This window comes from Protopterus annectens, chromosome 4.part1, assembly GCF_019279795.1.
Source record: "Protopterus annectens isolate FY-2018-M chromosome 4.part1, PAN1.0, whole genome shotgun sequence".
Lineage (NCBI taxonomy): Eukaryota > Metazoa > Chordata > Ceratodontiformes > Protopteridae > Protopterus > Protopterus annectens.
In genome coordinates, this window is record NC_056734.1 from 685,817,405 (window position 1) to 685,843,715 (window position 26,311).

Below are 26,311 nucleotides of genomic sequence, written 5' to 3' on the forward strand. Positions count from 1 at the left end.
GTTCACAAAGCTAGTAATGTCCACTAGAGATAAAGCCTGGAAAGCTTGGGAAAAAACAAATCACTGTCTAACCTCAAGCTATGTAAACAACTTTGCAACCAGGCCAAATGCCTAGTTATCAAAGACAAAAAAAGAATACTTCCAGGCAGTCCAAGACCAACATAAACTAAACCCCAAAAGATTTTGGGGCACAATAAACTTCCTACTCCACCCTGGAACTAACAATAATCCATGTCCTAACCCTGAAAAAATACCCACTGATATAGCCTCCCTCTTTAACACTTACTTCATTGACACCATAAATAAACTTCCCACCTCCTTCCCACCTATTAAGGATGACTCACCAAGCACTCCACCCTTGCATTCCCCTACAAATCCTCTACCTTCTTTCACACTATCACCCATTCCCACTTCCACTGTGAAAAATCTTCTTTATAAACTAAAACCTTGTACCAACGCCCCTGATAACTTACCCACTTTGCTTCACTTTTAGTTTTCATTTTCACGTCAGTAGAGAGCAGCAAACTGCTTCCTGGAATATAGCTTGGTTAAATTTTTTTTCAACTAAGTAAATGAAGAGCTGTTTTGTTTTATTTGATCATAAATGTATTTTAAGTAAGACTGCACAATTTTGCACCTTACTGTCTACTAGCTATCACACTTCGAATCGTATGAAAGGCACTGTAGCGTTTGATAGCCGGGGTGCTTTCCATGTTTTTTCTGAACCATGTTTCCTTGACTGCACATATGTCTGCATTCTCCAGGGTGAGGAGCACTTCCAGGGAGTGCATTTTTTTTTAATTTAAATTCCTAGCATTGAGCAGCAATACCTTTAGGTAGTCGCAAGTGATTTTTGTTATGTTGGAGAGTTTAACAACTTCACACAGCCTAAAAAGCATCTGTGGGAATAGATCATTTTTTTGTCAGTATTCGGAAACCAAGTGGCGACGTGCAAACCATTTCTGGCAAAGCATCGTGGTTTGTCGATCATGTCTGTCCAGGCTGGCAGGTATTGGAGCCCCTTGTTATGATACCAGAAACTAAGGCAGTTGTTGTAGTCAGTCATTTCTTTGTTGGTACTGTGGCATCATCATTGGTGAAGGTAATATGCTACTCAGGCTAGATTCATACCCGTTTGGGGCACATATTCAGAGAACTCCATGGTGTCTCTCTTAATAAAGTCTAGTGAGATACATCTTAAATTGTTTACGTCCATATGGACTATGCCTGTGTCATACTGGTACTTGTGCTTTAAAGACCTAAGTGATTGCATGATCTGGCAGAACCTGGCTCCAGACAGACTGCTCACTGTGATGATCTCCTTGTTTAACCTGGTAAGGGGGACATCAGTATGTCTTACAATGGAATCCTCAATAAGTAGAATGTTTGGCTGTGTGGTGTTTTATGTTATGGGGGTTAGAAGTGGGGTTACTATGGTTTTCAGAATTAAGTGTTGTGTGAGGTGCTTTTTGTTTGTTTTTTGTTTTTTTTTTTGAGTGCGCGCAGGGCCACTGAGAGATGCTTTTAGGAGGTCTTAGAGGTTTGGGTAGGTTACAAGCGAGTACCTCCACATATGTGGGTCTGTATGTTTGTTCCTTAATGTTGGTAGTGAGTGTTTTTGGTGTAATGCTGACAACCTGGCATGCATTTTTTCATGTATTTGAGACCTTTGCCTCCACTGACGTGTAAATGCTTCTCTCACACACCGTATTGTTCTGTTCTAAAATTAAATGGTGGTCAGCAAACATAAGGCAATTACTACACTGCCTCAGGATGCCCATAGCCACCACAGCAGAAACAGGGAAAATATGGAAGCTCCTATCCATTATACCAGATCTTAGTAGATGAGAAGGAGTAGGGGAGAGTCACTTAAAGGTCTAAATTAGTGTTTGCGTATCACTTTTATACCAGCAGGATGAAACGACTTGTACACAGTTAAGCCCTCAGGCCAGTTAGATAAACAAACAGTAAGCCTTCCACCAGCAGTTCCCAACTTGGATGTGTTGAATCAGCCCACAGTTCCCACCAGAGTGCAGAATAAAACTCTCTTAATGTAAAACAAAATGGTTTTGGCTCAAGTGCAGTAACAAATGTGTTACAACAAAAGATACAGCTCCTGCAGTATCAGGAATTCTTGGAAATAAGTTCACAAACCCTAGAAATGTTTCTAAATATAGAAAAAATGTGCTCAAATGTAGAAATTTTGCAGACAGAAAAACTTTGCAAAACATACAAATATTTTGTCAAACTTCTCCTTGCTTACTCTACATAACTATTCATATTGTTGACACTTACTTTCTGGAAAGCAAAAATATGAAGTGTAAAGTAACATTCTCAGTACAGTTTGTTCTCATCTGCTTCAATTTTTTTGCCCTTTGTGTTATACTTGTATTATTTGAACTGTTTGCCTTCCTAGTCAGTATTGTAGAAGAGCTTTTGCTCTGGACCTTCCCACTTAACACAGTGTAATAGTTAAAGTACACAAAGAAAAATCTGATATTTGCCTGAAATTAATAATTTTAATATGTTGTTTTTCATTTTATTCCACAGTAATTTTCATGTTTGATACTGCTTCTGGAAAACTTCTTGGTGATGGCAAGCCTTTTGCACATAAGGTAAACTTTTTAGCAAAAAATTCAGTGGATTCTGTTTTTGATAATCCTGTTATGTACGCATCTTTATGCATATTTAAATGCTAACTGGATATGTTAAGATGCCGCATGATTCCCTTATTCTGGAAAGGAACTTTGGTCTTACCTGGCTTATTGAAATGGTCAAATATTATAGCAATAACCCACTGCTGGGTGTGGATAATGCAGAATTTTACCCACGGTTGGTGTAGTTTGGTTACGAGGGCGAAGCCAGTCATGGGTAGATCAGCATTACCCACACCCAGCTTTAGGTTATTGTTATTATACAATGACATAAAAAAAGGTACTTACTTTTCTTAAATAATGCTGTTGTATAACAGCAGCATGTCGCTCTTCAGTGTTTTGTGTTTCCATGTTTACGTAGTAGGTCAGTGCTGTGCAAAGGAAGCAACGGAGAAAGGAAGAATCTCTGTTGCCTTTTTTTTTAATTAAAAAAAATGAACTCAGCAGAGTTTCAATGTACGGGAGAGACAGGACAGGGAGAATATAAGGATAATCAGGTACGTTTTACTAGTTTTCAGTAACATACCTGATTATCCTTGTATTTCTCTCTTTCCCATCTTTCTTATTCTTTTGAAGTCTCTGATTTTTGAAAGTTTATTTTGTTAAATAAAAATGTAGAGTTTCCATTGCATGTATTAATATAGCAATAACCAACGCCTGGGTGTGGGTAATGCTGGATTTACCCACGGTTGGCATGGTTTGGTCCCGAGGGCGAAGCCCGAGGGACCAAACAAAGCCAATTGTGGGTAAATACAGCATTACCCACACCCAGAAGTGGGTTATTGCTATTATACCATGACATTATTTAAGAAAAAAAACTATTACCTTTCTTAAATAATGGCATAGTATAATGCCTGTTTACTGCCCTTACGCAGATGTCTGGCATCCGCGGCAGTTCTGATGTACTGCGCACCTGCGCAGTACATCAGAGTTGGCAAAAACGGAGAAAGCAAGATCTCCGTTGCTTTTTACTGTTTTAAGCTATGTTAAATGGGTTTAACATAGCGAGACAGTTTTAAAATAAGCAACGGAGATGTCCATTGCTTATTTTAAAACTGTCTCGCTATGTTAAACCCATTTAACATAGCGAATAAAAAGCAACGGAGATCTTGCTTTCTCCGTTGCTTTTAAAACCTGTCTCGCTATGTTAAATGGGTTTAGCATGGCGAGACAGCTAAAATAAGCAACGGAGATCTCCGTTGCTTATTTTAAAGCTGTCTCGCTATGTTAAACCCATTTAACATAGCGAGACAGTGTTTTAAAAGTAGAGTTATACTAATGGAAAAAAGTCCGGGCAACCGGACCTTTTTCCATTAGTATAACTCGATTTACAATGTGCACGCTGGCCAATCAGCATGCACGTTTTGGGGGGGGTCATGGTATAATAGAAGATAGTCAGGGCAGCCAGACTTTTTTCCATTGGTATGTGCTCAGATTACAACAGGCAAGCTGGTTGGGCTTGACCAGTCTGTTTGTTTTTGAATGTTGATGGCCAGTCATTGTGTAATAACTAATATAAAATGCTTCTGATTACCTAAACATATTCATTGTGGTATAATATATACCAAGAAGAACCTTAAAAGATCAACAAAAAATACTGATTTCTGTAAATTTCTTGTCAGAGTCTCTGCTTTCTTTTCAGTAAATCAAAGTTTGTTTTTAATATTGTATTGACACGTTATATACAACAGCAAAGAAAATAATAAAATTAAGCAAATAACTATTTACTCAAATGTCTACACCTTTTCATATTATGTATATTAGTAATATTCACTGAGCAGCCAAACAATACATGTGGAACATGGATTAATATTTCTCTATCAATAAGCACCATTTTATCACCTAGTTATATTCTGCGGTTATTTTGTTTGTTTTGTTTTTAATAGCAGACATTTCTTTTCGATAGGCAGCAGTAACAGTATTTATAAATTCTGTAAGTGAAGGTGAAAGCTTATTTTTAAAATTTTTTTATAGTAATTTTCCTAGATGTTGTTAATAAGCTTCAGAGAAGTAGGAATTAAGGCTTGGGTACACATCCTGGCATCTGGAGCATTAACACTATCAACGGTTAGTTAATATAAATATTTTAGATGTCAGTATTATCTGAAACCTTGCATTTTTTTCAAAAAAAAGGTTGTTGAACAATTGTAAGCCTTGTGCTTCCAGTTTGTTTTAAGCATTCACTCCTCCATTTGCAAATATATTCTAAATTAGATTTTCTTGGCTGTACAATTTATTGACTTATTTGTGTACTCCATTTATCTTTTTTCTAAAAGCAAAGACATTGTGTTAAGAACATGACAGCAGTAAAAATGCTACATACCAGAAACAGTTTACTTCTTAGCTCATATCTCCCTCCAGATAACCGCAAATTAAACAGGATTACTGTTATTCAGATGCAACTAAATTCCGAATTGTTTTCCTAGATTTAGTGTCATACAAACAGACAAGATCAAATCCAAGTTTTTTTTTTTTAATGTTCTGGCTTAAAAAAGGTGATGCAGTGATAGCCATCTATATAATAGTAGAACTGCCATTTGTTTTTTTTTATAATGTTTCTTAATATTTTATTTCTTATTTTGTAAACATGAAACATCTTTATTAAATTATCATGCATGACATAGGCAATCATATATTTACATTAATGAAAACATATTGATGTAATTTTAGTTGCAAACATTGTACATCACAAACCATATTAACATAATTTTAGTTGCAAATATTATACATCGCTTGTAATCTGTCCAGTCAAACATTACATAGCTCATTCAGATTGTGCCTTCTTTTAAACCTCATTCCTCATCTGTCTCTATTTTTCCCACAATTCCCATTTTTTTCTATGTAATTTGCTCCTACCCTTTTCTAAAAATCCCAATTCTAGTTGTTTTATCTCTGTTAACTGTATTCACTACTCCTAGTACAGTTGGTTTATACTTTGATTTCCATTGTCTAATAATTGCTTTTTAGGCAGCCACCATAATTAAAATCAACAAGGCCTTACTATGTCTAGGCAATTATGAGTTTGATCATAGCTCAGAAAAATTCCTTAGTTACACCAATTTGCTTATCTAGTATCTCCGACAGAGTAGGCTGCAGGGAATCTTTAAAGCCTTCCAACTCATTGCACTACCAGATAATATGTTCCCAATTATATCTTTCTTCCCCATCACACCTTCAACATTTGCTGGCTACTTCATGAAAAATTCTTTGGAGTCTACGATGGTTATAAAAATACCTATGTAAACACTTCCAGGCAATGATCCTAAATCTTGTAGACTTTATTGCATATTTGGGAGACATACATATACCCCCCCCATTGTTTCTTTGTGTATTGCTTATCCAGTCTCTCTTTCCAGTCCTTCTAACCTCCTCTATTGATTCTTACAGTTATCATGCAATATTTTTATATTGCACTAATTATTCCTTTTTTAACAGCAGCTTCTTTTCTAGATTCTGCTAAAAATTCTACCATTGCTGGTCTTTCCCTTAGGATCTCCCTATTAATTTCTCTATGCCTATACTTTGTGATATCAGTCCTTGCTAGAAAAGGCAGACTCTAGCCTGCAGTCCAAATAAATTCTTGGCCTCCTCCCATTCTATTATTGTTCCTTCTCTAATAAAACAGCGGTGGTACAGTGGTAGCATTGCTGCCTCACAGCAAGAGGTTCTCCTGTTCGATTCACAGCTGGAGTGCCTTCTGTGTGGAGTCTGCATGTCCTCCCCGCAGTCGAGTGGCCTCCGAAAGACATGCGTGAATGGGCGTGCCTTCGCTGAAGGCTGGGTGTCGGGCTGGCAACTCGGCACCATAAAAAAGTCTACTGCCAATCATTAGCAGACGGGAGTTCTGCTGTGGCGACCCCTAACCGGGAAAAGCCAAAAAGACAAACAAACCTTGGTTCTTTTGCCAGTTTTCTCCAATAAATTCCAGACCCTTCTTGTCTATTGTCTGTATCCTTAATTGCAGTCATCCCTATCAGTAGAGTCTCCTTTCTCAATTCCCATGTTGGCTTAATTCTTAGAGTACTTTCTGGTATTTTATGGATGTAATATTCTATATGGATATTGTTATTCTCCTTAAGGATCTGCATCCAAAAAGAACTGCCATCTATTATGTACAGGTTCAGGAAAGAGGCTTTATGTTGTTGCAAATAATGAAGTGCCAAATGACTGCTCTACCTTCTTTCCAAGGGATGGGATTTTGTGCTCAGTGTTTGTCCTCTTCCCAGCAGCCAAGAGAAACCTAACACATTTGTATGATTATATGCATACTGCAATGAATGCATAGACTTGGAGGTGAGAAGCTGCTGTCATTGTGCATCTTGTCTTCTATACTTTAACATGCTAGAGCACTTTTTTCTCTGTCCTCAGAATGCTGCCAACTTTTGTGGCCAAGTTTCCCTCCTCTTCATTGGCCACTTCTGTTTTTTTGTCATAGTCATCACATTATGATCACTTGCTCCCACATGGAAGAAAGTTGGAATACGGTAAAGATGATGCATTGAACAATAACCAATTGGTAGAGACACCTAATTAGATAAGAGGGTTGGACAGCTAGCGTAGAAAGCCACAACGATTAAAAAAAAAAAAAAAAAAAAGCAGAAGAGAGAGAGAAAAAAACATCAGGGTGGTCTGATAGATTTTGTAAGAATTCATACAAAATGAGATTGGCCAGCAGTTCACCTCCTTGCTACAGAAAGCTTTGTACCCCTTATATTAAAATAAGTAACAGGGGAGCAACTCATGAAAAAGTGGAAGGCATCAGGCACTTCGCTTTCAGTGAAACAAATTCTTGGATGAACTTGTTTTGAGCAGGTTGTTTCTTAATCTAATGATGAGTGCCTATGACTTTTGCTAGGAAGTATTGTCTTTGTCATATATATATATATATATATATATATATATATATATATATATATATGTATGTATATATATATATATATATATATATATATGTATTTAGTGAAATGGTAAACTATCAGCTACTTGCAGTTACTCAAAAGTATAGGTTCATTGTCAAAAGAACATGTCAGAGTACATGCTAATTGTCAAAAGAATATGTCATGTCCCAAAGTAATCTTTTAAAGAAGTTCCCTACATTTTTTCTTTAATAACTTTCTGTGCAGTATCGTAAAAATACCTGTTAGTTGGCCCACTGGCATAATATGTACTCGTATGGAGGTTTTCAGTACTGCTATTTCTTTCATCTATGGTTGTCAAAGGATCATTAGAATGTAAGATGTGACTACTCTATAGGAATAAATATAATTAGAAATGTAACTCCTCTGTTTTAACTGGAACTAAGTGTAATGCAATATAAACAAGTGGAGCGTTTTCCCCTGACCTCTACTGAAAATGGGTGTTACCCAGTCAGACTTTCCCAGTAAACAAAGACAAATAGCAGTTAATGTAAGTATGCACTTTTCATGTATGTGGTGTGCTTTTGTTTCCCAGATACCCAGGACACTAAGGGGTAACTGAAAGTCCCAAGACCCATCCTCAGAGGAATCCATGTACTTGCAAGCCTTTGGTGCTCAGCCATCTACCTCCTGGGTATCCCTGCCCATTGATGACCTGGTACAACTAATCACACAATGAGCTTGGAAGGCTCCTGATGTGATACAGCCTATCCCCCAGAGACCTTACAAAATACTATCCCCACCGGAAGGCCACCAATATTGGGCAAAGGGTTTGTCAATAGATGCCATGGTAGTGGCAGCAGCAGCCACTAAAAAAGAACTAGCCGATGAAAGTCCATCTGTTCATCTTCCTAACAGGGAGTTCAGTACGATGCAAATGAAACAAAGCCAGCAAGTGTGGAAGGTGTAAAACCAAAAGTTTATTGAAACCCAAGGGAAGAATCCCCTGAATGACACATAAAAATAAATCCAAACCGGTTTCGGCTTAGCAAAGCCTTCTTCAGTGGATAACAAACAGTCAAAATGCTCACAACCCAGTATATATATATATATATATATATATACATATATATATATATATATATATATATATATATATATATATATATATATATATATATAAAACTAGGTGAATGACACAAGAACCAATCAAAACAGATAATTAGTAATTACAATTGGTCATTAAGACCAGGTGGAAATAAAGCTCCAAGTTTTATTATCCATTTCTTTTCTTTAAAATTCAGCATTTTATGCCAACTTTGTTTATCTCTACAAATACCTTTAATATGGTCAGTAGTAACAGACTTATAAGAAGCTGTTATATGTTTCAAACTGTGTTTATATAAAGCATTGTTATTTTTTTATTTTATAACGATAGGAAGAAAGATTTGGCTCAACAACCTATACGGCTGGTCACTACTTATGGACGGAATTCTAAGGGCTTTATTAACATTATTCAGAGGCATTGGAATGTTTTGATGGCTGAAGAAAAACTTCACCCTTTTCTTAGAGACAGATGTTCTTTCTCCTTTAGAAGGGGACGTACCATAGGTTCTAGGCTTAGTCACTATAAGAAACCTTCTTTTGATTCCACAGTCTCCGTCCAGATATCTCTCATAGGGGGACCAGTTCTAGGATGTATTCCATGTGGTCATTGTTCATATTGTGTCCGAGTTTCACATACTCGGGAATTTAGCAGTAAAAATACCTCTATGATTTTTGACATTAAGTTTTGGGCCAATTGCAGTACGGAGTGGGTCATATATTTGGTGACCTGCACTTGTTCTGCTTTCTATGTGGGGCAGACGTCTAGATCTTTTTGCCTTAGAATCTGTGAACACCTTAGTGATATTAAGAACAAACGCCCTAACAATGCTTTATATAAACACAGTTTGAAACATATAACAGCTTCTTATAAGTTTGTTACTATTGACCATATTAAAGGTATTTGTAGAGATAAACAAAGTTGGCATGAAATGCTGAATTTTAAAGAAAAGAAAGAAAAGAAATGGATAATAAAACTTGGAGCTTTATTTCCACCTGGTCTTAATGACCAATTGTAATTACTAATTATCTGTTTTGATTGGTTCTTGTGTCATTCACCTAGTTATATATATATATATATATATATATATATATATATATATATATATATATATATATATATATACTGGGTTGTGAGCATTTTGACTGTTTGTTATCCACTGAAGAAGGCTTTGTTAAGCCGAAACCGGTTTGGATTTATTTTTATGTGTCATTCAGGGGATTCTTCCCTTGGGTTTCAATAAACTTTTGGATTTTACACCTTCCACACTTGCTGGCTTTGTTTCATTTGGATTTTGGTTCTTTCTGCCGTGCAAGGGTCCTACGTGCATCTGTGTTTGGACTGGAGTTCAGTATGATGGACAGGTTTGGAAAGCAGGTCTATGCTCCATCGACCTTCGCTCTTAGGTCCTTGAATTTTATGGCACATTTTACAAGACTCCAGATAGACCTGATTAAAGAATTATCAAAAACTCTTGCTGTGGCTGTGTCCAGCAAGGTACAAGATAAGGTTGCCTCACAGCTAGCCACCCTGGAGTCTCATTCGAACTCATCCATGTGACTCATTGCCCATGCAGTTGAAGGGATGACCAGGGCAGCGGGTTCTGGCTTTGCCATTAGGCAACATGCCTGGATGCTCTTGTGTGACTTCACGGAGTGCTTCAGGTTTTTCTTCGTCAATGGTCCATTTGACGGTTCTTCCCTGTTTGGCCCAGAAGTTGAGAACACACTTGCCAGATGTGAAAAGGCTGGTAAGACACTGTCTGCTCTGGGCATTCATTTTTCTACTCCTCAACGATCCTTCTCCAGGAATCAGAGGGGTGGGAAAATGTAGTTCAAAAAGTCTCCAGGACCTTTCCATGACACATGTGACAGCAGTTCCCCACAAGGCAGAGGGGGGAGCTCAGATGGAAGATGCCGACCCCGAGGCAGAGGTGGCCCACAAAACCAAGGGTCTAGAGATTTCTTCACTGAACAGCTCTACCAGTGCTCCTGAAAGGAGGCCTGATTGCTTACCTCTGGAAGCAATCGGGGGAAGACTTTCTCTGGACCTCTCAGCCTGGCGTCAAATAACAACTGACTCATGGGTGCAGAAGATCATTGCCAGAGGCTACAGTATCCCCTTCAATGTAATTCCCAGCTCTCCAAGGAAAATCACAGATCTTCCACTCCATCAAACGGATCAAACCACCCAAGAGATATACAGGCTGCTTCAGAAAAGAGTCATCCAAGAAGACCCACCAGACTAGCTAAAATCCGGAGTCTACTCAGGATTTTTTTTAGTGCCAAAAAAGACAGGGAATTGGAGGCCAATATTAGATCTCAGCCTTTTAAACAAATTTGTCCAGCAGACAAAATTCCGGATGGTCACGGTCCAGTCTATCCTCCCTTTTCTGGCAAAAGATGATTGGATGTGCTCTATAGACCGTCAAGATGCATATTATCGCATAAAAATAAACAAGCGCTCAAGAACGTTTCTCTTCTTATGGCTGAGAGCTGGTCATTACCAGTTCAGAGTGCTGCCATTTGGTCTCACCACAGCCTCCAGGGTGTTCACCAAAAGTATGGTGGCCATCACGGCCCACATGAGATTACATCGATTCTGGGTGTTTCCTTATCTAGACGACTGGCACCTCACTGCCCCACCAGGCATCTGCTGACTTTAAACATGAGCTTTGTTACACATGTATTCAACCAGCTCAGCATAACAGTAAACTATGAAAAATCACAGCTGATCCCTACTCAAGATTTGGAGTACATCTGGACATGACTCGATACAATTTCCTGCATGGCCTCTCTACCACTTCACAGGCTTCAGAAAATAAGATGTCAAGTTCACTCCATATTACCAAGGTGAACAATACCTGCCTCCTTATTCTGCATACCCTGAGTTCCATGGCAGCAGCTATCAACTTAGTTCCCATGGCACAACTTAGTTCCCATGGCACGGTTTCATATGAGAATACTTCAATGGCTTCTAGCCTCACAGTGGTCCATTTTTACTCACCCATTAAGTCACCCAGTTTTGATAAAATAAACTTGCAAGAAAGACCTGTCTTGGTGGATGGAGTCAGAAGAGATCCTGATGGGGCGACCCTTTGTCCCCCCCCCAACCAAAGGCCGTAGTGATCACGGAAGCCTCCCAGATGGGTGGAGGGGCATTATCTGGGAAAGATAGTCCAAGGCACTTAGTCTCCCCAAGAGGCCTACTTGCACATCAACATCCTGGAGATGGGAGCAGTGCTGTTAGCGTTGCACGTCTTTCAGAATGTTCTTCTTCCAGGAACGGTTGCAATCCAGTCAGACAACATGCCTGTAGTCTGGTACATCAGCAAGCAAAGGGGAACCAAATCCTACCCCCTCTGCTGGGAAGCTCTCAGAGTTTGGCAATGGGCGATCTCTTCCAACCGCTTTCGTGTGGCAATGCATATCCTGGGGAGTTCAAACTTGATAGAGGACAAATTGAGCAGACGAATATTACTGCCTCACTAGCGAGCTTTGAATCCCGAAGTGGCAAAACACATATTTCGCCGATGAGGTGAACCTTGCTGTGACCTGTTTGCCTCCCCGATAAACAACAAATGCAGCACATACTTTGCCCTACTCCCTCCACAGGGAGAGTCCCCCAGGGACAGTCTCCTAGATTGGCCCTCTGGTCTCTTTATGCATTCCCCCCAATTCCCCTTTTTCTGAAGAAAGCCAAACGGTTGCGATCCAGAATAATCCTCATTGCTCTGTTCTGGCCCTGGCAAGTTTGATTTCACTTCCTATGACCTCACTTGGTTCACGACCTTGGGTTCTGGATCCTGCTCCGGATCTACTCTCACACCCCCAAGGGCTGTTATACCCGAATCTTCAATCCCTCAAGCTCACTGCTTGGTTTCTTCAATTCCAGTAATTGCCAGGCAATCTATTATTACTTCCACTGTCCAAACAATTCTTCTGGCTTCTCACAGACAATCCACCAGGAAATTATATGACAGCAAATGGAAAAGATCCTCTCTTTGGGCTTCTGAGAATAGCCTAAACCCCTTTCAGCTCCTGCTGAAAAAAATCGTAGAATTTTTGTTGGATCTTTTTAATCAAAGAGCAGCAGCTTACTCTAGCAACTGTCTCTAATTTTCACAGTGGTAATGGTGACCACTCCCTAATCTCCCATCATTTATGTAAAGTGTTTCTTAAAGGACTCCTTCATATAAAGCCCCCATTCAAGGATCCATTACCACCATGGGATCTTACTTTTATTTTGCAACATTTGATATTGCCTCCCGTTGAGCCAGCAGCCACTTGCCAGCTCAAATTCCTGTCCTGGAAAGCCCTTTTTCTAGTCACCATTACCTCCACCAGAAGGGTTTCAAAAATACAGGAACTTTGTGCAATGCTGCCATATTTAATCCTGCATAAGGATAGAGTGTCCTTGAGAACTAATCCTTTCTTTCTTCCTAAGGTGGTCTTCAAATCAAACATCAATCAGTCCATTCATTTACCAGTTTTCTTTCCAAATTTCGCTTAACAAGGGTGAATACTGTCTACATATGCTATACATTCAGAGATAGCTGAGATTTTATCTAGATAGGACTAAGGATGATAGATCTTCAGACCAACAGTTTCCTTTTCAGGACCAAGAACTGGTAAACCAGTCTGTAAGGTGTACTTGATGAAATGGCTAAGAGATTGCATCACCTTTGTTTATGATCATATCAATCGTAAATTAACTGTAAGGGCACACTCAACCAGATTGATGGGCACTTCATTTGTTTTTCATTTCAAGTCTTCTCTGGATGAAATATGTGTGGCAGCCACTTGGGCTGCACCTCATATCTTTATCACTCATTACAAATTGGATATAGTCTCCAGGGGAAGAAGATCTTTTGTCTCTGTGGTGCTCAGGAATATCTTTCTGTAAGGCCACTCAGGATATAGGTAGCTGGAGACTCTGACCCATCTGTCAAGAATAAATGAAGATGGACAACGTCAGATAAGGAAGTTATGTACTCACCATAACTTTCCCTCTGTGTTGTCGATCTTTGTTCATTCTTGACATCCCTCCCTCCTTACACCCCCTCCTTTCAGATATCCTGCAGGATTGTACACTTGTCCTGGACTTATGCTAGGGTTTTTTTTTACCTTGGACATGACTTCCTCATTATTATTACTATTATTATACTACATACTTCATCTTGTGCAATTTTGCAAACTCGATCTGAGGTAATGAACATGGAGCATTGTGGGTAGAGACTTGGCATGAGAATTTTTGGCAGGAGCAAGCTGTATAACAACCAAAACAGTTCCAAGGATTGGAACGGATTCCCATCTGTCAAGAATGAATGAAGATCGACAACACTCATGGAACATTATGGTGAGTGCATAACTTCTTTTTTGTCTAACCTAGCCCAGTTTTTGTATCTTGAGGAGTAATACGTCAATTTACTTTGAACTCCTAGTACTAAATTTACATCTTCCATGCCAAATATTTTCATAAATTTCTATAAAAAAAATCTACTCTCCTTTGTTATATTTTCCATTCTGCCCCCCCCCCCCAGACACTTCTTCACTGCTGCAAGTCAAATTCCATTCCCCACTTATAAGTAATTTTCTTTACTGAAAGCCAGTTATTTCTCCAAGAATATTCCTAAGTTCCATTATAGCAGTTTTAGGTGGAATATAAATACATCCCAGTGTAATCCCCATCCCTTGCCATTAGCCTTTTAGTAGTACTAATCTACCATTATTGTTTTTTTATCCTCTTCTATCAGTACTAGAGCTCCTCTTGCAATTAATATATTTATTTATTTGTATATATTTATTGATATATCTTTGTTCACTGGGAAAGTTCGACTGAGTAATACCCATTTTCAGCGGAGGCCCAGGGAGAAAAGCTCCATTTGCTTACATTGCATTATACTAATTTCCAGTCAAACACAGAGCAGTTACATTTCTATTTACATTTCTACCCAAAGAGTAGTTACATTTATACATATACATTCTAAGATTTTACAGAGGTGGAAGTTACTAGAGAGAAAGCACATGTGCAGCTTGGTGGATTGTACAGGCAGACTTGTGTATATAAAAAAAAAAATATATATATATATGTATGTATACATATATATATATATATATATATATATATATATATATAAAATAGATGTGATGTCCTATCTCACCTTCATTCTTAGCAGGTTGAGTTTGGATCCGATCCTCAGATATGACTTGGCCTTGTACACAAGCTCGAGATGTTCCACTAGCTCGTGGCTAAAACCCTATCCTATCATGAGAGCTCCCCAGATCTCATTTGCCACTAAACAAGATCAGGTGCTCTTCCTACTGGCTCTGGCCAAGTAGATTTTTTCTTCACATATTTAGAAAAATTGTTTGTTATTTCTAACTGTGTTTTTTTCTAATTAATAATTTCTAAAGTGAATAGTGTGTTTCTCTTTTTCTTCTTGAGATACTCCCTATCCCGGCTTTAAACTTAATTTTTTTAAAAGGCCATTTTAGTTAGAGGTCTTTCTCTTTTCTTTCTTTTTTTCTCCTGTCAATTCCTTCAGGTTGGCTTGTTTAAATTAGAGGGCTGCCTTAGACCGTTTAAGTTAGAGGGCTCTCCATTCTATTAGACCTTGTTTAACTTAGGTTCTTGTTATTGCTGTTGTTATCATTATTGTTATTGTTATTATCGCTGTTCTTGTTGTTCAAGAATATAAGTAAAAAAAAATAGTGTATATACATTTATAGTCTAGTTGTTAGTTGTTTTTTCCTTATTGTTGCTGATTGGTACAGTGTCTTCTAAGGATTCCAAGGATGTTAAACCCTCTGGGTTTAAAAAATGCATCGAATGTGGACAAAAAATGTCCATTACTGATAGGTATACCATTTGTGTGTCCTCCTAGGAGCAGTTCATCTCCAAGAGTCCTGTGTCATCTGTCATTCTTTTAGTCACTGGGTATTGTTAGAAAAAATAAACTGATTCTAAGAGGCCTGTTGAAAACCCCCATCGCTGAAGCAATCCAAGAAGGTCAGAGTTATTAAAAGTCTGGCCAGTCCCCTTCTCAAAGTCAGACAAGTTGGGGAAAAGGTCTTCAAGTGCTCTGTCGGAGCTGTCCAAAAAATTACCAAAAGTTTCATCTCCATATCTGAGGGCTGTCGGGTCTGTGAGGCCTACTACCTTGGCTCCTTCAATTTTGGTGCTGGTGGAGTTCCATTTGCAGAGCCGGTCCCCTAATTGGAATCTGCATCCCCCATTCTCAGATCACCATTGGAACAGCCCTTCAAATCTCCTGCCCCTTCAACTTGATCTTCCAGGAGCTTGTCCAATGACTATGTGGATCGTATGGTGCAGAGGCTGTTAAGGACACCGGCACTCTCCAAACTGTTATTGGATCCAACCCAGAGGGCTTTGGAACCGACCAAATCCACCCTTTTGATGTCAACTCCTCTTCTGAGCCAATCTCAGAACACGGAGCCTAAATGTTCAGAGCTGATTGTAGTGGAACCGTCAGAACAGAGACCTGTCACAGGAACTTTGGATCCGAATATTGCTCCAATGTCCTCAGTTCCATTGGAACTTGAGTCTAGGAGTCAACGCTCTCCAGTCGGGTCTTGAGAGGGGAGTTGAATCGGACAATCGTCAGATCCAAATGTGCCTCTCGGGGGGTCGGCTCGGGTGAGCTCGGCTCCTACCTCAGCCTTGGAGCCACCCCCCTTGGTACTGGGGATTCCATCCAGTTCTTAGGAGCTGGGAATTTCCTCGGATCAAGGACGGGGGGTTTTCCACGTGATGAGGAGAGTGCTGTCTCCACAGGCAGCTCCTCTCAAAGGTCTGGACACTCTTCCCCCAAAGGCACCAGTGTCTGTCACTGTACCCATGCATCCACAGGGACATGGAGCTCCCAAGCCTTATGCTGCCCCACTGGGTGGCCCCCTCTCTTCTGAAACCTCCACGGAGAACTCCTCTGAAGAGGTCCCTCGGAAGAAGTTATGCAAGAGGAAGCAGTAAGACTCCACCGAGGAGTCTTTCATTTTGGATATGGACCTTGATGAAGCCGAAGGATCCCCATGGTCACCTCCTGATGATGTCTCCTGGAAATACTTAGGTGGCTGGAAGTCCACCAACCCTTCAGTGGAGGAGTCTGTCTACCTGAAGGCTTTTGGATCTCACCCTTCCTCCACTTGGGTGTCTCCGCCTTTTGACGAAATCCTGGATATGGTTTCTCGAAAGGCATGGGAGTCTCCAGATTCTGTGGAACCGGTTCTTCAGAGGCCAAACAAGTTTATTACATCTCCATCAGACAAAACTTTTCTGAGTAAGGAAGTCCAAGTAGATGCTATGGTGGTGGTGGCAGCCACCAAGAAGGAACTCTGAGATGTCTTCTTCTGTCCATCCACTCAACAAAGAGTCTCGCACGATGGACAGATATGGAAAGCGCATTTTTTCTTCAGTGTCATTTGCTTGTAGGTCGCTGAATTACCTGACTCATTTCACCAGATTACAGAGAGATCTCCTGAAAGAGCTAGGAGATACACTCTAAGATTCAGTAGCTGAAGGGGCGTCAGAAAAAGTTTCCTCTCAGCTCTCTACCTTAAATTCAGTGGTCAACTCCTCCATGAGACTGATTTCTGATGCAGTGGATGGAGCGAGCAGAGCAGCAGGTTTGGGGATTTCCTTAAGGAGACATTCCTCGATGCACTTGTGTGACTTTGCGGAGCCCTTTAAATCTTCCTTTGTGAATGCCCCATTTGATGGCTCATTCCTGTTCGGACCTAAAGTCAAGGACACACTAACCAGGAGTGAACAAGAATGAAAGACTCTCTCTGCTGTAGGAGTCCGTTTTTCCCCACATACCAGACCTTACCCCAAAGGTCAGAATGGTAGTGGGAAAATGTGGTTTCGAAAGTCCAAGAGAGCTTTCCAGGACACATGTGGTGATTCTTCCCCCAGGGGCAGAGGGGGAAGTGGTAATGGAAGACACTGACCTCGTGGCAGAGGGGTCTTGCATAGTCAGGGTGACTGGGAATACTTCTTTGGTAAGCCCTTTCAGAGCTCCTGAAGGAAGGCCCACCTGTCCATCTCTGGAGGCAGTCAGGGGCCACTTATCTTTGTACCCAAAAGCCTGGCTAACAATAACAAAAGACAAGGGGTACAAAGCATCATATCAAGTAGTTACTCCATACCCACCCCAGCATAAAAAAGGTCCTGGACATTCTACCCAGTCAAAGGGAACAGGCAACTCTAGAAATTCAAAAGTTGCTAGACAAAAGAGTGATCCAAACAGTTCCTGCAGACCAAGTAGGATTTGGAACTTACTCAAGGTTGTTTTTAGTTCCAACAAAAAACAGGGGACTGGAGACCAAGTCTGGATCTCAACAACCTAAACAAATCTGTAAAAAAAAATTTAAGTTCTGGATGGTGATACTGCAGTCTGTACTCTTGTTTCTGGGAAAAGACAATTGGATGTGCTTGATAGACCTCCAGGATGCATACTACCATATAAAAATGGACAGGTGATCCAGGAGACGTCTGCACTTCTGGCTGGGAGCCAGTCACTACCAGTTTCGAGTTCTGCCCTTTGGCCTCACTACAGCCTCCAAAGTGTTCACCCAAGTGTATGGCAGTAGTTCCGGCTCACTTGAGACACCTAAGATTCTGATTGTTTCCATACCTAGGCGAATGGCTCCTAACCGCCACCACCAAGCATCTACTAACACAAGCGATAGACACCACCTTGCAGCTCTGCTGTCACTTAGGGATCACAATAAACTATGAAAAATCTGCCTTGCTGCCATCTCAACATATCGTTTTTATAGGAGAAGAACTAGATATAACAAAACCGATGGCAAAACTTCCTCCAGAAAGGGTAAGAGTTCTTCATCATCAGGTTTTGAATCTGCTTCCCAAGAAAAAAGTACAGACAAAGAGTTCTAAGAGTCTTAGGGACCATGGCAGCAGCAATAACCTTGCTCCCCCTAGCACGTGTGCACATGAGAATCCTCCAGTGGCTACTTTCAACTCAGTGGTCAGTGCAAGAACTGCCCATGTCCCACAAGATATTGATAATGGAATCTTGCAAAATGATCTTCACTGATCGCTAGACTCCACTCATGTAACATTAGGTCAACCCTTTCTACTTCCTCATAACCACAGTGACCACAGATGCTTCCCAGATAGGGTGGGGGGGGGAATTATCTGGGAAAGGCAGTCTAAGGCACTTGGCACAATCACGAGGCCCATTTGCACATCAGTGTCCTAGAGATGAGAGTAGTGCTTTTAGCATTGCAAGCATTCCAGGGCTCTCTTCCACTGGGGACTGTTGCGATACAGACAGACAAACATGTCTATTTTATGGTATATAAACAAACAAGGAGAAACCAGATCTTACCCCCTTTGTTGAGATGCCCTGAGAATATGGCACTGGACAGTCTCCTCCCATTGCTTTCTGATAGCAATGCACATCCTGGGGAAGTCCAACTTGATTGCAGGCAGACTCAGCAGAGTGATTCTGATGCCTCCCGACTGGTTCCTGAAACAGGAAGTGGCGGAAAAGACTTTCCACAAATAGGGCCAGCCTTACTCTGACCTTTTTGCCACATCCATAAACTCCAAATGCAGCAGCTACTTTGCCCTGATCCCCCCTCCGGGGAAGTCACCAAGAGATGCATTTGTTCACGATTGGCCCTCGGGTCTCCTCTGCGCTTTTCCTCCCTTTCTGTTGATACCTGAAGTTCTTCAGAAAGTCAGTTACTTGGGAAGGAACTTGATACTCATCGCCCCATACTGGCCTCGTCAAATCTGATTCCCCTTCCTAATGGGCTCATCTTTAGGAGGAGCCTTGGATTCTGGACCCAGTCCCAGACCTCCTGACTCCATGCATCAAGGACGCTCCACTCTTCCCTTCAAACTCAAATTGACAGCTTGGCTGCTCCGATTCCAAACATAGCCAGGCTTCCTAACCTTTCTCCTTCAGTAAAACATATCCTGATTTTGTCTCATAAGACTTCAACAAGAAAGATTTATAGTAGCAAATGGAAAAGATTTTCTTTATGGGTTTTAAATAATCACATTGACCATTTTTCTGCCCCAGTAGCTTCCATGCTTCAATTCTTAGCAAAACTATTCAATGAAGGGACAGCTGCACCTACTATTCGAGTTCAGTTAGCAACAATATCTAATTTCCATTTAGATGAATCAGGTCTCATTGTGATGTCCCACAGACTATGCAGAGCCTTTCTTAAAGGTATCTTTTTATTATGACCTCCTGTTAGAGGGCCTCCAGCACCATGGGACTTGAATGTTGTCTTATCCAGTTTGATTCTTCCACCATTCGAGCCTGCATCAACTTGCGATCTCAAATATCTGACTTGGGAAATTATTCTTTTGATAGCTATTACATCTGCTAGAAGAGTGTCAGAGCTGCAGGTGTTGTTATTGAAGCCCCCTTACATGCTTTTCTACAGAGACAGAGTATCATTATGGACAAACCCTTCCTTTCTACCCAAAGTATGTTCGGAATCTAATTTGAACCAATCTATAGAACTACCAGATTTTCCCCAACTATGAGAATAAGACAGAATATATGTTGCACCAACTGGATGCACATAGACAGTTACGCTTCTGCTTACATAGGACAAAGGACTTCAGAAAATCTGACCAATTATTTATATCCTTTTCAGATTCAAGGAAAGGTGCTACATTTTCTAAAGTGACACTTTCAAAATGGCTCTCAGATTGTATAACCTTCGTTTGTAAAATTTAAAACAAGATTTGTCCCATAAAGTAAAAGGTCATTCTACAAGAGCCATTGCAACCTCTTCCGCCTTTCGGGCTAGACTACCTATTGATACCATCTGTGCTGCAGCAACATAGGCAAGGTCACATACCTTTGTCACTCATTACAAAGTTGATTTGGCCTCCAGGAACAGGGCCTCCTTTGGTTCCACAGTTCTGAAGAATGTTCTCCCCTGAGCCACCCAAGAAAGTTGGTGCTAGGGACTCTGTCCCAACCTGCTAAGAACAAAGGTGAGAGAGGACGACATCACATAAAGAAGTTATGCATTCACCATAACTTTCTATGTGTGTTGTCCATCTCACCTTCATTCTTACATCCCTCCCTCCTTCCCCCAGCCCTTTGCCCTGGAAGACTAAGTTGATGCAATTGACTATTAATGTTCTCTGACCTTCTTGATTGCTCTATAAGGTATTAAGTGACCCTTAGTACTCTCTTTTTTCTGCAAACAAGATCTGGGGAGCTCTCATAGTGCATGATAGGATAGGGTTTTAGCCACAAGCTAGTGGAAGACTTTGAGCTTGTGTATAAGGCCGAGTCAGATCCGAGGATCTGATCCGAAGCCAACCTGCTAAGAATGAAGGCAAGATGGACAACACACATGGAACTTCATGTTTTGTCATTTCAGTAAGAGATTGAGAATATTATCCCCGGGATTCATGAATGCTGCGCCAGGTGGACGCATAGCGTAGGCGTTACAATGCCAAATATGGCCGCCGAGCGATTCAGGTACGATCCAATTCCACGTGCACTACCGGCGTGCGCCGGATCTGTGCCGCCTCCGGCATAGGTATGCTAAACACCCCATGTGCGGTGTTGCACCATGCAAATGAAGGCATATAGCGATCCATGAAGTGGCGCAGGCGTAGCATAAGGGCACGGCAATGTAAACCAAAAAAAACAGTTTACATTTACCCAAACATAACATAGGAGTAACGGAAGGCTGTCAACGTCAGGTATCACACTGTTGCCATATGCCAATGGCGAAAGACACAGAGAATGTCAAAAGAAAACATGCACAACATGTAAATAATAACATAAATGGTATGTCCACAGAAACTCACAGCAGAACCCCAGGACATGTCTGCGGAAGGTGCTAAACAATGAAATAATATGACAATGTCATAAAAGAGCAGTGTAATACACATCAGCTTCACAGCCACAATACACCATGGTATGCATGGAAAGCCACATCCACGGTGCAAGGGTTGCCAAGGAGTCGCGGCAGTGTTCGGCGTAACTATGAATTAGTAGTCAATGCCATGCAAATGAGGCAGATAATACTGAATCGCAAAACCCCCACCGGCATAAGGCTGTACCAAACGGTGCAGCGGTAATACACCGAGGAGTGGCTCAGAGGGAATACATGTCACCTGCAGAGGGGTGTGCCACTGTAGGAGGAAGCACATTGGAGCCCAGCAAACCTGGGCTGTACATTGCACATCACAGCTGCAGGACCGGCGTGTGGGGAAATAGTTGAGCTGAGAGCACACAATGCGCACAGAGGTGCATGTGCACGAGGATGACTACGTTCCCTTAACCCAGTCATGTGACGCTCGCCCCGCAAACAACATCGGATACAGGAAGGTGATGTTGAGAATATGAGGAAATGCGGAAGCAGTGTAATTGGAGTAGTAATGAGCAATCAACAGTAATCAACCCACGAAGGCCAATCGGCGGCAGCTGACAACTCTGCATGCAGAAACCTGCAAAACGGGATAGGAGAGGCATATGAATGCAAAGAAAGTAGGGGAGGTAGCAGATTGCAAAGAGTGAAGACCTGACACAGCAGAGCCAAGTAGACAGGCAGCATAACGGCGGTGGCGCACAAAACGCACGATATGCCATGTCCCAGAAACTACACATGACAGGGCTCTGCAGGATGCATGCCAGGAAATAGTAGGTGCAACGTGCAGAAACAGTAAGGTAAGGTCGAAAGCTAATCCATTGCAGGCAAGAGTAATGCAACACCAAAGGCAACAGCGTTGCAGTGCCAACGGTAAAACACGGAAGATAATCCCCAGATACGCGCAGACACACCCTATGACATCACCGGGTGTACAGCACAACAGTATAAAGTGTGAATGCACACAACACACAGCCGTGTATTCCCAAACGCCGCACCATAGGTGTAAACACACGGGGAACTTTTAAAATGTACATGTTGGGTGCCGCCGTGGCCGTGATCCATCAGCATGTGTTAGAGACAGATGAAGTTGTGGAGGAGAGTGCCGACAACTACCGTAGGCCTCAGAGGAGAAGGAGAGTGTTCAGACCAAGGGTAACCTACCAGGGGCTACAAGACCTGGAGATAGTAGAGCATTACAGGGTGGATAGGGACACTTTACAGCAAATAGTGGAGCTGTGCCGGCCACGCCTGAGAACAAGAAACAACAGAGGGGAGCCCATCCCAGTGGACACAAAGGTATGTGTAAGCTTGCGAATACTGGCCACAGGTACCTTTCAAAGGCCAACTGGGGATATAATGGGCATCTCACAGGCATCAGCATCCAGGGTACTACACCAGTTTCTGGATGCAATGTTACCACATGCCAATGAGCATATATACTTCCCCAGATCTCAGGAGGAGTTGGCTAGCAATATGTGCCACTTCCACCATGTGGCACAATACCCGGAGGTACTGGGTGCGATAGACTGTACGCACATACAAATCAAGTCACCACCTGGGGAGCAGGGTAGACGCTACATAAACCGCAAGGGATTCCCCTCCATCAATTGCCAGGTCGTGTGCAATGCGCAGGGCATTATCATGGATGTGTGTGCTGGCAGCCCTGGAAGCTACCATGACTCCCATATCTGGCACGCCTCACAGCTGTACCAGGTATTCGCCAGGGAGGACATCCCACAAGGCCACCTTGTGGGGGATGCTGGCTATGCACTGGAGCTGTGGATGATGACTCCCATCAGAAATGCACACACACACATGCAAGAACGCCATAATGAGGCACACGCACAAACCAGAATAATCATAGAGCGTGTGTTTGGGATGCTGAAATCACGGTTCCGGTGCTTGGATACATCCGGTGGAGCCCTGCAGTACTCTCCAGGCACATGTGCCCACATATTCATAGTATGTGCCATGCTACATAATATGATCCTGCAGAAGCAGCTGCTGCAGGGACATAATGGTGAAGGGCCACAAAGCCCACCACAAAGGCCAAGGCCAGTCCAGGCACAGAGGGTTCAGGACCATGAACACACTGTGCCAGCCCCAGTAGGCAGACGGAGGCGTACCCAATATGCCTATGCCCTGGCAAAGAGGGAACCTATAGCACATACTCTGACAGCGTAGGCCCCATGGACTGACACCTCCCTACCTGCACACACAGTGAAATGGATGGCACACAAACATGGCCACCCGTAAAGTGTACCGTATGGGTGGCCCCATGTGTGACTCCAACATAGGCAGCACCCAAACACTGCACACCCAACAGCCAGTGGAGCATGGAACGCCAACACCTGAACCATACGCTGGTCCTACAGCAGACGGCGTTGCTGTATGCTGCCACGTTCGCCGCAAGGTGTATACATATAGACATGTAGATATGTGCATATACAGATATGTAGATAGATATAATTACATACATAGAAATATATGTACACATATACATATAAGTACAACAGGTAAGACAGGGAATCAGAGGGATGTAAGGTGACAGAGAAGTAACACGCGATATCTGTACATAGTAAACATAGTGAAAGACAACCTGAGCATCCGGAAGGTTTAACAGAAGAGGAAACCACCACCCATGGAAAGGTCAACATACCAAAATGCATAACCGAAGTCGGAATGATCGCCAGGCCACAGTACAGTAACAGTACATGCACGGGTAATACTATGATGATATGAGGGGAGGTAGACACTGCCGGTGATGCGCCCACGAGGTACTGTGTGCAACCGTCCCTGTGACTGCCGCAGTATGTGTATGTGTGCGTGAGGGTGCCGTGTTTCGCTGTGCGAGTGTAATGTGTGTGCCACTGTAAAATGTGTATGTTGGTGCCATGTGAGAGGCGGAGTGGAATAACATGTGTAGGCTTACAGTACAGTAACCCCAGGCGTATGTACACCAGTAGTCCCAAAGTAGTACTGAGAGCCCCACCCTGGCTAGGCGTGTGGCGACGTATAACGATGCAAAGTGAAAATGTCCCAGAATGTACCACAGGAATATACCCCACATGAAATGGAAAGGACGTATGTACTAATCATGACCGTATGTATGACACCGATATGCTAATTGCAAAATGATACATCGGCAAAGTTACACAGCAATAGGTATGTACCGCGGAAATACGCATGTGCTACCCCGGTACTGATCATGGCCACGTATCGGCCCATAAACACTGCTGTGTGTTCTACAAGTGTCAAACAAGCAATCGCCACCTGAATAGGTGGCAACCACTGGCAAACAGGCCATCCCAAGTACAGGACCACAATGACTGTAAATATCCGGGACAGAATGACAAGGGATAGTCGTCACGTACAAACAACCGCAGATATACCACCGATGTGACGGAGGAATACATGCAGGAAGCACACACACAGGCGATACCAACACCACATGACAACAACACAACCTACACTCCCAGAACAACAGACAAGTAACTGTCAACTCCCCAGGCAGGGATGGAGCACACAGACAAGCATACCGTGTATGTAGAGATGCAAGGCCCACAACCCGTATCCGTCACCTACAACCTCCGATATTCCCCATCGCACATATCAAAGGGATACAAGCCGTAATAGCAGCACAAACATACAGGCAGTCAGTGACAGCTGCATAACCGCAACATCTCGCGTGGGAAACACTATCAACAGCGGATGCATACTTGCATCCGTTGTTTAAAGGAATACAACAGCTATGTTACACATCCGAATGCAAAACACCATCAACAGGCGCCGTCAGGACAGGGACACCCACATGTCGAACATAATACCATACCCAACACACACAATCCACGGCTAACACCACTGCGAAATGTACCTGTCGCCACACATAGCGGCTGCAGTTACACATAACATAACATAATACAGACCATCTCCACGAAGGTAGGGCAAATAGCCAACGCCCAGGTGAGGAATGCAACCATACCCTAGTTACGACGCGTAATGTACGAATGGAGTAGATGCACAGGTGATATGCGCACAAGTACACACTGAGGAACAGCTATTGGTGTGATGAACCCACATGTTGCAGGTATCAACAGATATAAGGATGACTCCCAGGATATTCAAACCGTATGCTCATACCGAACTAGTACTCCAAAACGGATAGAGTAAGAAATCGGAATAGCGATACACGCATAGCGAAAACAGAAGGAAACACAGACAAGGTATGTAGAACCCACGATATGTACGGTGTGTAACGCATGATGTGTATGACTGTACTGTATGTGAATGGTGTTTGTAAGTAGTGATACTTGTCCATAATGCAGAGAGTGGTGAAAGGTGGTTATGTAGTGCTATCCTGCTGAGCATACCAACGACTGTGGACACTGTGTGCACAGCAGTGGGGCATCATGTACACAGCCGGGATAACACAAGGCTGCCACAGGGGGCATAACAGAGAACAATGCCACACCACGCCGATGCTGGCAGTGGATGTCCAACAAGGAAGTGCCATAGCAGGGGATAGGACATGTATGTATACTGTCACAGCACACATATGTATGGGCATATACCGTCGATGTCATACGTAATGTGCGCCCGACGTGCACGTATGCCTTGCAGTAGGGGATACTATGTCAACTATGTGTAATGTAAAGCTGTCATGGTGGATATGACAGACATCATACACAGTATCACAGGCATAACATGCATAATGGAGTTATTGCCTATTGGATACTATGTCAACTATGTGTAATGGGTAAAGCTGTCATGGTGGAAAATATGTACACAGGA

The 26,311-nt window shown here is 42.2% G+C and overlaps 1 protein-coding gene across 4 annotated transcripts in view; it reads left to right on the forward strand.

The window, feature by feature from the left end:
• IFT80 (intraflagellar transport 80) overlaps positions 1-26,311 on the forward strand; it is a 2,191,035-nt gene that overhangs the window by 1,302,334 nt on the left and 862,390 nt on the right. For all 4 annotated transcript variants that reach the window (XM_044070463.1, XM_044070465.1, XM_044070466.1 and 1 more), the window contains exon 13: positions 2,551-2,615. In XM_044070463.1, coding sequence (XP_043926398.1) covers positions 2,551-2,615 — 65 coding nt within the window. The remainder of the gene's footprint in view (positions 1-2,550; positions 2,616-26,311) is intronic.